The following is a 13,697-nucleotide window of genomic DNA, read 5'->3' on the forward strand; positions in this document are numbered from 1 at the left end:
TGGGGTTCTTGTCTCTATTTTCTTGATCCAGTTGATCATAACTAATTTTTTTTATTTCTCAGCTTTCTGTAAAGCTTTATCAAGTTTGACATTTGTCTTTCAAAATCTGAGTGACCGCTTCCAAACTTTTCCTTCTAGCAAGTATTTGACTTCTCATTCCTGTTGCAGACTATAAGGAAGAGGTATCAGGGTGTGCATCAGGGGCAGGTAAGTATGGGGCATGTATATTGCCCTCTAGCTGCAAGTCATCTGGTGACTAAGGTGTTGTTGCCTTATAGGTAGGTCTCCATTGCAACTTGTCTTGAACATCTGCTGTTCTGTTGGTTGCATTTCCATTGCGTTCTCTTGCCGCTTTGTTTTAAGCTCTGATTTCCCTTTTCTTTCAGCATCTCCCTGAATTTTTGCAGATGTTCCTGGTATTGTATAGGATCTTTTAATTTTGTTTCTATGGCTGTGTTTCATGTGGCATCTTCCTAAAAACAAAGGATTACAAGTTTTTGACTTTTGCACACCTTGGAGCATTTTCTAGATTAAATTAATTTGAAACATGATTTAAAGCCTAAAGTAAAAAATTAAACTAACATGTTTGGTCATTTCCACCAGTTACAGTGCCTTAAAGTATTCATCCCCCTTGGTGTTTTTTCCTAAATGGTTACATTATAACCTGTAATTTAAATGGATTTTTATTTGGATTTCATGTAATGGACATAAACCAAATAGTCAAATTTTTTTTTTAAATGAAAGTATTAAAATATATATATAAAAGTGAATTTGTGCGTGCATATGTATTCACCCCCTTTGCTATGCGGCCCCAAAATAAGATCTGGTGCAACCAATTACCTTCAGAAGTCAAATAATTAGTTAGATTGCACACAGGTGGGCTTTATCTATGAGTCTGCAAAACCACTAAGGGGCACCATGAAGACCAAGGAGCTCTGCAAACAGCTAAGGGACAAAGTTGTGGATAAGTACACATCATGGTTGGGTTAAAAAAAAATATCCAGAACTTTCAACATCCCATGGAGCACCATTAAATCAATTTTTTTTAAATGGAAAGAATATGGCACCACAAACCTGCCAAGAGACCACCAAAACTCACAGACCAGGCAAGAAGGGTATTAATCAGAGGCAACAAAGAGACTAAAGATAACCCTAAAGGAGCTGCAAAGCTCCACAGAGGAGATTGGAGTATCTGACCATAGGACAACTTTAAGCCGTACGCTCCACAGAACTAGGATTTACGGATGAGTGGCCAGTAAAGACATTGCTTAAGAAAAATAAGCAAACATGTTTGGTGTTTGCCAAAAGGCATGTGGGGAAACTCCACAAACATATGGAAGATACTAAAATTGAGCTTTTTGGCAATCAAGGAAACGCTATGTCTGGCGCAAACCCAACACCTCTCATTACCCCGAGAACACCATCACCACAGTGAAGCGTGGTGGTAGTATCATGCTGTGGGGATATTTTTCATCGGCAGGGACTGGGAAACTGGTCAGAATTGAAGGAATGATGGATGGTGCTAAATACAGGGAAATTCTTGAGGGGAAACCTGTTCCAGCAGAACAATGACCCTAAGCATACTGCTAAAGCAACACTCAAGTGGTTTAAGGTGAAACATTGAAATGTCTTGGAATGGCCAAGTCAAAGCCCAGACCTCAATCCAATTGAGAATCTATGGTATGATTTAAAGATAGCTGTACACCAGCGGAACCCATCCAACTTGAAAGAGCTGGACCTGTTTTGCCTTGAAGAATGGGCATCAATCCCAGTGGCTAGATGTGCCAAGCTTATTGAGACACCCCAAGTGACTTGCAGCTGTAATTTCTGCAAAAGGTGGTCTCTACAAAGTATTGACTTTGGGGGGAGGGTGAATAGTGATGCAGGCTCAAGTTTTCTGTTTTTGTCTTATTTCTTGTTTGTTTCACAAAAAGATATTTTGCATCTTCAAAGTGGTAGACATGTTGTGTAAATCAAATGATACAAACCCCTGAAAAATTGTTTTTAATTCCAGGTTGTAAGGCAACAAAATAGGAAAAATGCCAAGGTGGGTGAATACTTTCGCAAGCCATTGTAAGTTTGTGATGGAAATGACTGGGATGGAAATGACACTTCTAAAGTTTTTGGAGAAAAATGACAGACTGCTTAGCATGCTTTGGCTAGTATTATCTAGCATATAGTTTACACTAAGCACAAAATAAATACAAAAAAATACAAATTCTACCACAAATTAAATAAATTATGGCCTGTTTGGAAATGACTGATAATACAAAATATTCTCTACACCAGCAATATTTACCTTGAGTTTTCTTCAACTTCTGGACAGCACACCTGGAACAACTGTCCACTGCAGCCATATGCTTCAGTGTTTCAATATGCTTCCATGGTGACTAAATTAACATTCTCTTGGCCAAACTTTATTTATGAGGAAGTTTGCCCTCAGTGGCGGAAATGGCACCACTACCAAAGGACAGGTGTATTTTGTGCAGTGGTGGAAAAAGTACCCAATTATTATACTTGAGTAAAAGTTTTTTTTTTAAATGACTCATAGTAATATGACTCAAGTAAAAAGTACAACTCCAACACTAAGACATCATTTAAAAACTAAGCATTTGTGTTAAGTGAGTGCCAGATCAGAGGCAGTAGGGATGACCAGGGATGTTCTCTTGATAAATTTGTGAATTGGACCATTTTAATTTCCTGCTAAGCATTCGCAATGTAACGAGTACTTTTGGGTGTCAGGGAAAATGTATGTAGTAAAAAGTACATTGTTTTCTTTAGTGAAGTAAAATTAAAAGTTGTCAAAAATATAAATAGTGAAGTACAGATACCCCCAAAAATTACTTAAGTAGCACTTGGAAGTATTTTTCCTCAAGTACTTTAAACCACTGATTTTGTGTATAATATAAAGGGCATACTCACAATAAATATTTATATAGATTTTATTTAATTGACTCTCTCTACAAGATAACATTACATAATTAAGCAATAAGGCATGGGGGATGTGGTATATGGCCAATATACCACGGCTAAGGGCTGTTCTTAGGACATTGCATCTTGGAGTGCCTGGACACAGCCCTTAGCTGTGGTATATTGGCCATATACCACAAACCCCTGAGGTACCTTATTGCTATTATAAACTGATTACCAACGTAATTAGAGCAGTAAAAATGAAGGTTTTGTCATACCTGTGGTATAGGGTCTTATATACCACTGCTGTCAGCCAATCAGCATTCAGGGCTTGACCCACCCAGTTTATAATATGTAATTATTCGTGTTTTCTCATAGAAAAACATAGTAGAAGCACAAAAGTATGGGTCAGGGACAAGGGTAAAATAGTGAAATGTAGGTATAAAATGCATCTGAAAAGTAGCTAAAATACTTGATAGAGATGTTTTTATTCTTTATATGTTAAGTTCACACTACAATCACCCCAGATTTTTTTAAACACATGTATTAATAAAATCCCCCAAAATTACCCCGAGGACATAGTGCCCGTAGCTGCAGAATAACCCTGTTACATCATATTGGGAGAAGTGGTACAATTTTCAACCACTGAGGAATCTGCTACTCCTCATCTGCTGTGATGATGAATGGATGTGAGACTTTATGTCCATTTATAAGACAAGCGTGTGTAATAGTGTTAGCAGTATAAAACCTTAATGTTTTTTGGCATACTCGCCATGCGTCTATAATTCACTTTCTACAACTCCAGCTCTTAACACAGTGATGAACCAGTATGCTAGGGAGGGGCAAAGACTGGTGTAGACGTTGCTTGGCGACAAGAGCTTCCATGCTTGTCAACAGCTATCTGTTACACTAGCTAGCTGGGTTAGCACATATTTCTTGATTAGAAAAACATGTATCTTGTCTGATTATCTGAGCGCTGTTACTGCTCCACTGGCCATGGTAAGTGTTTGCTTTACTGAATGCAGCTACGCTAACGTAACGTTCGCTAACATGAACGTACTGTTAGCTAGCTATTGAACCTTTGCTTAGTAGTCTATGCAATTTAGCATTGACGTTAGGTTAGCTACCACACGAAGAAGTCCGTAAACATTTCCGTGATGGATGATTATATTTTTTGTTGTTGTTGCAGAAATCTAACGTTACCTAGCACGCCAGCCTGGTCTCATAGACTAAACCGTAACAAGCGTAACAGTACACTTAAATCCGGGATACTGAAATTAGTATAATATGTTTGGTATGGTTACTTAGGTTGTATGGTTACATAGTGTATGTTTAGCAAATTCGTAACATTTCATACGAAATGGGTGATGGACAACCTTAAATTAATACATTTCATACGAAACATAACATTTCATAATAAATGGGAGTGTCAGGGATTTACATAGAGAATAATACGAAATGCTTTGAGACCAGGTTGCAACCCAGCCACCGGTTTGAGACAAGTAACTAGTTGGATGGGCCCTTAGTAATTATGGCTGGCTCTGTTGTGGACAGCACCGGCTGTGGAGTTCTATATAATTTTCATATTCATTCTCTCAGATTCTGTCCAGAGTAAAGCCAGCAGCTGTTGGTGGGGAGATCCCAGTAAATAAGAAGACAAAAGAAAAAAAGCCACCGCTTGTGGAGGACTTCCTAGTTCAAAGAGACTATCTGGGGGCCATTACATTGTTGGAGGTAAATGCCATCCTGGCTGCATGCCTTCTGAAGTGTGACATATAGGTTTATAGCGCTGTTATATCTTTGAACAATGCAGGGCTTACATTACTGTCTGCGAAATATGATGCTCATCCTATCAATATGGTTCAATTTGCTCAGTTTCAGCGCAATGTTGGCGAGCGAGGGGAGGATGCAGACCTGTGGTTGGCCTACTGTGCTTTCCACCTTGGTGACTACAAGAGAGCCATGCAGGTTTGAAAACCTTTATTGAATTCAGTAACGTTGGTTTGGATGTGTGAAAGTATTTTCCTGTTTTTGATTGTGTGAGACATGAACTAATACCTATGTGTCTATTCCTTCTTCAGGAATACAAGGCCCTGACAGACAAACCAGACTGCCGCCCGGATGTGTGGGTCTACCTGGCCTGTACTCTCTTCTTCCTGGGGCTTTACAAAGAAGCAGAGGAGGCTTCACGCAAGGGTACCTCATCCACCCTGTTCCCCATTCTCACATTTTGTTGCTTTATTACAAAAGGTGACCTTACGTGCTTCCTCTTTCAGCCCCTAAATGCCAGCTGCAGAATCGAGTACTGTTCCATTTGGCTCACAAGGTCAGCTTTCACCCTTACCTCTAGCTCATTCATTCAGTGCTATGGTACCAAACAACTTATATAACAGAATTAGTTCTATTATGCCCTTATTTCTGGTCTATTTCTTTTTTTTCCCAGTTCAATGATGAGAAGCAGCTGATGGGTTTCCACCAGGAGTTGGAGGATGTGACAGAGGACCAGCTCAGCCTGGCCTCCATCCACTACATGCGCTCCCACTACCAGGAGGCCATCGACATCTACAAACGCATCCTGCTGCAGAACAGGTGACAGGCAACAGAATGCACCACAGAGTGACAGAGACACCGGGAAACACTCCAAATGTAATCCTGATACATAGTAGTAGGAGTAGCGGCACAGACTATGAGATGAGGAGAGGGGGAGTTAGATAGGGAGGGAGAGTGATAGTTTCCCTGTGTTGAGACAGAGAGAAGATAACGGAGACTGGAGAGGAGGCTAGTGACTGCTTATGCAGGTGAGAGGGTGGGAAAGAGCGATTCATTGTACCTACTGTGAGTCGGCGGAGCTCATGCTCTGTTCATATTGTGTCTGCTGCAGAGACTTCCTGGCCCTGAATGTGTATGTGGCTCTGTGCTACTACAAGCTGGACTACTACGATGTGTCCCAGGAGGTGCTGGCTGTTTACCTGCAGAGCGTCCCAGACTCCACCATCGCTCTCAACCTCAAGGCCTGCAACCACTTCAGGCTCTACAACGGAAAAGCAGCAGAGGTAACGCAACTTGACAAGAGAGTCCTGAGCAAATCATTCTCAAAATTAAACCTTGTTTGTCTGAATGTTGCTTTGTTAATGTTTTTAAGGCTTCAGTCAGTGACTCCGAAGTGTACAACATTGTAGTATTAAACAACTAAAATCACATTTTCCTTCTCTCAGACTGAGCTGGAAAACCTGATAGATATCTCCTCCAGCTCCTTTGAGTTTGCCAAGGAGTTAATCCGACACAACCTGGTGAGAGTCATGAGTCTAGGGAACAGTCTAGGGAGTTATCAGTCTAGGGAACATAGCAGTTTTGCAACTCACGTGTGTAGCAGCATGCAAGCAAATTACCCTTTTTGATTCTTTCTCTGGTGTTCAGGTGGTGTTTCGTAGTGGGGAGGGGGCCCTGCAAGTGCTGCCTGCACTGATTGATGTCATTACTGAGGCTCGTCTCAATCTGGTCATCTACTACCTCAGACAAGGTGGGCTGCCACTTTTATTACTGACTAGCCAATGTAATGATAACTGATTGATAACTAAGTGTGTTTTTTTTTACTGTTAATATATGGATAGTAATTTTATTTTTCTATCTCTCTCAGATGATGTCCAGGAGTCCTACCAGCTCATCAAAGACTTAGAACCCACCACACCACAGGTTCATTCCTCTATTTCCATTCACCATTTCCAGATTTCACTCCCTCCCTTATTTTTTCATCCCGCCTATCATTAGTCTCCTGTCCCTCAGCTATTTTAGGGTCCAGTAATCTTACCCTCTCTTCCCTGCTCTCCCTTTTCCTCTTCTTCCTTCAACAAGGATAGTGTAGTTTGCGGTGTAGTTCTGCGTTTGCAGGGTAGACATTTGTGGTAGGCGTTTGTGTATTAACCTCCCCTTTCTCTCTCTCTCTCTCTCTCTCAGGTTCAGGGCAGTGTTAGTCTTAATGTACATCAGCGTACAGTAAGTGGGTGTGTGCAGCCAGCTCTCTCGCCATCTCCCCCTCTTTCCCTATCCTCCTCCTCTCTTTGCCAGGGTTAGTGCAGCCATAAACTCAATGGATTGTGGTGTATGGTAAGTGCATATGTGCTGTAACCTCTCCCTGCCTTTTTTTCAGGAGTACATCTTGAAGGGGGTTGTGAATGCTGCACTCGGACAGGAGATGGGGTCGGTGAGTACCAGAGATACATTTAGATACTACACTGAACAAAAATATAAGCACAACATGTAAAGTGTTGTTCCCTTGTTTCATGAGCTTTCTGTGCAAGTTATAACAAGTTATATAAGACTACTTAGTCAGCTGGCTAACTCATTGAACCTGCCCTATAGTATAAACCTATGAAGTCCATTCAGCTCAGCTCAAAGTTGTTCATAATGCAAAACATAGCAACTGTCTGTGCAACTGATGTGTTTACATCTTAGTGAACATTTCTCCTTTGCCAAGATAATCCATCTACCTGACAGGTGTTGCATATCAAGAAGCTGATTAATTTAAACAGCATGCTCAATGACACAGGTGCACTTTGGGCTGGGGACAATAAAAGGCCACTCTAATATGTGCAGTTTTGTCACACAACACAATGCCACAGATTTCTCAAGTTTTGAGAGAGCGTGAAATTGGCATGTTGACTGCAGTTGTTGCCAGAGAATTGAATGTTTATTTCTCTATCATAATCCACCGCCAAACTTTTTTTAGAGAATTTGCCAGTATGTCCAACTGACCTCACATCTGCAGACCACGTGTACGGTGTTATGAGGGCGAATTGTTTGCTGATGTCAACGTTGTGAACAGAGTGCCCCATGGTGGCGGTGGGGTTATGGTAAGGACAGGCATAAGCTACGGACGACGAACACAATTGCATATTATTGATGGTCATTTGAATGCACAGAGATAACGTGACGAGATCCTGAGGCCCATTGTTGTACCATTCATCAGCTGCCATCACTTCATGTTTCAGCGTGATAATGCTCGGCCCCATGTCGCAAGTATCTGTGCACAATCCCTAGAAGCTGAAAATATCCCAGTTCTTCCATGGCCTGCATAGTCACCAGACATGTCACCCATTGAGCATGTTTGGGATGCTCTGGGTTGATGTGTACGGCAGCATGTTCCAGTTCCCACCAATATCCAGCAACTTCACACAGCCATTGAAGATGAGTGAGATAACATTCCACAGGCCACAATCAACAGCCTGATCAACTCTATGCGAAAATCACATGGTGTGATCGTGGTATGATCACAGAAATATACAGGACGTCAAATCCTTCTGTTCACCTGATTTAGAATTCCTCACAATCAAATGTCGACCGCATTATCTACCAAGAGAATTCTCTTTGATTATAATCACAGCCGTATATATTCCCCCCCAAGCAGACACATCGATGGCTCTGAACGAACTTTATTTGACTCTTTGCAAACTGGAATCTCTACATCCTGAGGCTGCATTCATTGTAGCTGGGGATTTTAACAAGGCTAATCTGAAAACAAGACTCCCTAAATTGTATCAGCATATCGATTGCGCAACTAGGGCTGAAAAAACCTTGGATCATTGTCACTCTAACTTCCGCGACGCATATAAGGCCCTGCCCCGCCCTCCTTTCGGAAAAGCTGACCACGACTCCATTTTGCTGATCCCTGCCTACAGACAGAAACTAAAACAAGAAGCTCCCACCCTGAGATCTGTCCAACGCTGGTCCGACCAAGCTGATTCCACACTCCAAGACTGCTTCCATCACGTGGACTGGGATATGTTTCGTATTGTGTCAGATAACAACATTGACGAATACGCTGATTCGGTGTGCGAGTTCATTAGAACGTGCGTTGAAGATGTCGTTCCCATAGCAACGATTAAAACATTCCCTAACCAGAAACCGTGGATTGATGGCAGCATTCGCATGAAACTGAAAGCGCGAACCACTGCTTTTAATCAGGGCAAGGTGACTGGTAACATGACCGAATACAAACAGTGCAGCTATTCCCTCCGCAAGGCTATCAAACAAGCTATGCGTCAGTATAGAGACAAAGTAGAATCTCAATTCAACGGCTCAGACGCAAGAGGTATGTGGCAGGGTCTACAGTCAATCACGGACTACAAGAAGAAAACCAGCCCAGTCACGGACCAGGATGTCTTGCTCCCAGGCAGACTAAATAACTTTTTTGCCCGCTTTGAGGACAATACAGTGCCACTGACACGGCCTGCAACGAAAACATGCGGACTCTCCTTCACTGCAGCCGAGGTGAGTAAAACATTTAAACGTGTTAACCCTCGCAAGGCTGCAGGCCCAGACGGCATCCCCAGCCGCGCCCTCAGAGCATGCGCAGACCAGCTGGCCGGTGTGTTCACGGACATATTCAATCAATCCCTATACCAGTCTGCTGTTCCCACATGCTTCAAGAGGGCCACTATTGTTCCTGTTCCCAAGAAAGCTAAGGTAACTGAGCTAAACGACTACCGCCCCGTAGCACTCACTTCCGTCATCATGAAGTGCTTTGAGAGACTAGTCAAGGACCATATCACCTCCACCCTACCTGACACCCTAGACCCACTCCAATTTGCTTACTGCCCAAATAGGTCCACAGACGATGCAATCTCAACCACACTGTACACTGCCCTAACCCATCTGGACAAGAGGAATACCTATGTGAGAATGCTGTTCATCGACTACAGCTCGGCATTCAACACCATAGTACCCTCCAAGCTCGTCATCAAGCTCGAGACCCTGGGTCTCGACCCCGCCCTGTGCAACTGGGTACTGGACTTCCTGACGGGCCGCCCCCAGGTGGTGAGGGTAGGCAACAACATCTCCACCCCGCTGATCCTCAACACTGGGGCCCCACAAGGGTGCGTTCTGAGCCCTCTCCTGTACTCCCTGTTCACCCACGACTGCGTGGCCACGCACGCCTTCAACTCAATCATCAAGTTTGCGGACGACACAACAGTGGTAGGCTTGATTACCAACAACGACGAGACTGCCTACAGGGAGGAGGTGAGGGCCCTCGGAGTGTGGTGTCAGGAAAATAACCTCACACTCAACGTCAACAAAACTAAGGAGATGATTGTGGACTTCAGGAAACAGCAGAGGGAACACCCCCCTATCCACATCGATGGAAGTAAGTAGTGGGTAGGGTAGGGTAGTAAGTAGGGTAGTAAGTTTTAAGTTCCTCGGCATACACATCACAGACAAACTGAATTGGTCCACTCACACAGACAGCATCGTGAAGAAGGCGCAGCAGCGCCTCTTCAACCTCAGGAGGCTGAAGAAATTCGGCTTGTCACCAAAAGCACTCACAAACTTCTACAGATGCACAATTGAGAGCATCCTGGCGGGCTGTATCACCGCCTGGTACGGCAACTGCTCCGCCCACAACCGTAAGGCTCTCCAGAGGGTAGTGAGGTCTGCACAACGCATCACCGGGGCAAACTACCTGCCCTCCAGGACACCTACACCACCCGATGTTACAGGAAGGCCATAAAGATCATCAAGGACAACAACCACCCGAGCCACTGCCTGTTCACCCCGCTATCATCCAGAAGGCGAGGTCAGTACAGGTGCATCAAAGCTGGGACCGAGAGACTGAAAAACAGCTTCTATCTCAAGGCCATCAGACTGTTAAACAGCCACCACTAACATTGAGTGGCTGCTGCCAACACACTGACTCAACTCCAGCCACTTTAATAATGGGAATTGATGGGAAATGATGTAAAATATATCACTAGCCACTTTAAACAATGCTACCTAATATAATGTTTACATACCCTACATTATTCATCTCATATGTATACGTATATACTGTACTCTATATCATCTACTGCATCTTTATGTAATACATGTATCACTAGCCACTTTAACTATGCCACTTTGTTTAGATACTCATCTCATATGTATATACTGTACTCAATACCATCTACTGTATCTTGCCTAAGCTGCTCTGTACCATCACTCATTCATATATCTTTATGTACATATTCTTTATCCCCTTACACTGTGTATAAGACAGTAGGTTTTTTTTTGTTGGAATTGTTAGTTAGATTACTTGTTGGATTATTACTGCATTGTCGGAACTAGAAGCACAAGCATTTCGCTACACTCGCATTAACATCTGCTAACCATGTGTATGTGACAAATAAAATTTGATTTGATTTGAACGAGATGTGTTGGTGTTGAGCTGCATGAGGCAAATAGTGGTCACACCAGATAATGACTGGTTTTCTGATCCATGCCCCAACCTTTTTTGAAGGTACCTGTGACACATGCATATCTGTATTTATTTCAATTGACTGATGAACTGTTACGCAGTAAAATCTTTGAAGTTGTTGTGTTTTATATTTTTTGTTCAGTGTATATATAACTATAGATTCATGTACAGTATATCTATAGTTCTGCCTTGATACCCACCTGATTTTGTTTGTGTGATATTATGTTATTTTTACATTACAGAGAGATCATCTGAAGATTGCTCAGCAGTTTTTCCAGCTGGTTGGTGGCTCAGCTAGCGAATGTGGTGAGTGCTCCTCCAGATATTTAAAATACTGACTAGAGTAACATTTTTGTTCTGCACTAATTCAATGGTAAATACGTTTTTACACTGGTGCTTACTTTAACAATTCCTTTCCCTGTGTCTTAGACACCATCCCTGGCAGACAGTGCATGGCTTCTTGTTTCTTTCTGCTCAGGCAGTTTGAAGATGTGCTCATCTACCTCAATTCTGTCAAGGTAAGCACAGCGTAATACCATGACACATATTTGTGTCCACATAGAATATTGATGTTCTATAATTATCATTCTTCGATGGATTCTAAATACTCTGAACTCATTGCTCACAGAGTTACTTCTACAATGATGACGCCTTCAACTTCAACTATGCACAGGCCAAAGCTGCTGTTGGCAACTACAGGGAGGCAGAAGAGGTAAAACCTTGACATGTACTTTTGGGGTTATTATGATGTCATTTTTAAAACTCTTTCACTGATACAAATGTATGTTTTATTGTCTGTTAAAAGTGTGTGCTTTCTCTTTGTCTCCCAGATCTTCCTGTTGATTCAAAATGACAAGAACAAGAGTGACTATGTGTACCTGAGCTGGCTGGCACGCTGCTGTATGTTCTCCTTCTCATTAAACGATGTAAACATTTGCTGGTATAACACTGTGTGGTTGTTCTATTGTTGTCAATGAAACCTGTTGTCCTATTTAGACATTATGAACCAGAAGGCCCGTCTGGCCTGGGAGCTCTACATGAAGATGGAGACCTCAGCAGAGTCCTTCAGCCTCCTGCAGCTCATTGCCAACGATTGCTACAAGGTTACTCTCCTTTATTAATTTCAAAATCACTCAACTTCCTAAATGTTTAGTTTCCCCATCAGGACAGAAGTTATTTCATTCTGAGAGCACTTGCGCCAGTGGTGGAAAAAGTACACAATTGTCATACTTGAGTAAAAGTAAAGATGCCTTCATAGAAAATGACTCAAGTAAAAGTGAGTAAAATACCCAGTAAAATACTACTTGAGTAAAAGTCTAGAAGTATTTGGTTTTAAATATACTTAAGTATTAAAAGTAAATGTAATTTCAAAAAAAAAAAGACTTGCGTATCAAAAGTAAAAGTACAAGTATAAAGAATTTCAAATTCCTTATATTAAGCAAAGCAGACGGACACTTTTTCAAGATTTTTTTAATTTACAGATAGCCAGGGGCACACCAACATTCAGACATAATTTACAAACTAAGTATGTGTTTATTGAGTCCACCAGATCAGAGGCAGTAGGCATGACCAGGGATGTTCTCTTGATAAGTAAATTAATTCAAAATGTAACGAGTACTTTTAGGTGTCAGAGAAAATGTATGGAGTAAAAAGTACATACTTTTCTATAGGAATGTAGTAAAGTAAAAGTAGTCAAATATAAATAGAAAGTACAGATACCCAAAAAAACTACTTAAGTAGTCATTTTACTTAAGTACTTTACACCACTGATTTGCACCATGTGTAACTCTTCTCTCTCTCATCTACAGATGGGCCAGTTCTACTACTCAGCAAAGGCATTTGATATCTTGGAGAGATTGGACCCCAACCCTGAGTACTGGGAGGGCAAAAGGGGAGCCTGTGTGGGTATCTTTCAGCTAATTTTGGCAAGCAGAGAACCCAGGTAGGTACCATGTCTACCTTAACAATCTATTGGATTGATGTAGGATCATGAATGTCACCACTTTGTACAGCGTTGAAATAATCTGTTCCTCCGCTCAGTGACCTAACACATTTCTTTTGACATGATGGACTGTATGTTGCATTGTTGAAGTCTAACAGTGTGAATTTTTATGTTACCATAATGTGCTCAATTGTGTGTATTTTTCAGGGAGGCTTTGAGGGAAGTGCTGCCCTTGCTGAGGAACACTGGGAATCCTCAGGTGGAATACATCATCAGGATTCTGAAGAAATGGGCCAAGGACAACAGGGTTTCTCTGTGATGTTATGATTCCTTACATAAGAATGCATAGCCTATATGAAGAAAAGGGTCCTTTGGGCAAACTGACAGTCAAATGCAAAAATTCACCATAAGTGCCAGTTTGTTCATTATTCATCTCTTTCCTGTTTGTTATTTTGCTAATACATTGTATTGGTGTCGTTTTTATGCACATTTATTCTGTACATACTTTCCTATGTGAATAAATATTTAAATCTTATACCACACCTGTGCTTTTACTATCTCTGGCCTTGACATAACGTTTTATGAAGAAAAAAAGACCAGTCCTTTATCATGCATACA

General features: G+C 41.8%; 2 protein-coding genes across 9 annotated transcripts in view; one reads left to right on the forward strand and one right to left on the reverse strand.

The window, feature by feature from the left end:
* LOC112219368 (guanine nucleotide exchange factor VAV2) overlaps positions 1 to 13,697 on the reverse strand; it is a 1,336,992-nt gene that overhangs the window by 741,171 nt on the left and 582,124 nt on the right. The window lies entirely within an intron of this gene.
* LOC112226314 (intraflagellar transport protein 56) lies at positions 3,538 to 13,614 on the forward strand. Of its 4 annotated transcripts, XM_042302271.1 has the most exons (20): positions 3,538 to 3,909; positions 4,510 to 4,644; positions 4,786 to 4,878; positions 4,992 to 5,106; positions 5,187 to 5,236; positions 5,354 to 5,499; positions 5,661 to 5,708; positions 5,792 to 5,963; positions 6,126 to 6,200; positions 6,328 to 6,430; positions 6,548 to 6,603; positions 6,865 to 6,903; positions 7,058 to 7,111; positions 11,380 to 11,443; positions 11,567 to 11,655; positions 11,766 to 11,849; positions 11,968 to 12,037; positions 12,134 to 12,240; positions 12,946 to 13,079; positions 13,287 to 13,614. In XM_042302271.1, the coding sequence occupies exons 1-20, from the start codon at positions 3,907 to 3,909 to the stop codon at positions 13,396 to 13,398; spliced, it is 1,749 nt and encodes a 582-aa protein (XP_042158205.1). In that variant the 5' UTR covers positions 3,538 to 3,906; the 3' UTR covers positions 13,399 to 13,614. The 4 variants fall into 4 exon arrangements, with proteins under 4 accessions (XP_042158205.1, XP_042158206.1, XP_042158207.1 ...); XM_042302272.1 differs by lacking the exon at positions 6,865 to 6,903 and having other exon boundaries at positions 3,539 to 3,909; XM_042302273.1 differs by lacking the exon at positions 5,661 to 5,708 and having other exon boundaries at positions 3,539 to 3,909.

The sequence above is a fragment of the Oncorhynchus tshawytscha genome, linkage group LG20, assembly GCF_018296145.1.
Source record: "Oncorhynchus tshawytscha isolate Ot180627B linkage group LG20, Otsh_v2.0, whole genome shotgun sequence".
In the NCBI taxonomy this organism is placed as follows: Eukaryota; Metazoa; Chordata; class Actinopteri; order Salmoniformes; family Salmonidae; genus Oncorhynchus; species Oncorhynchus tshawytscha.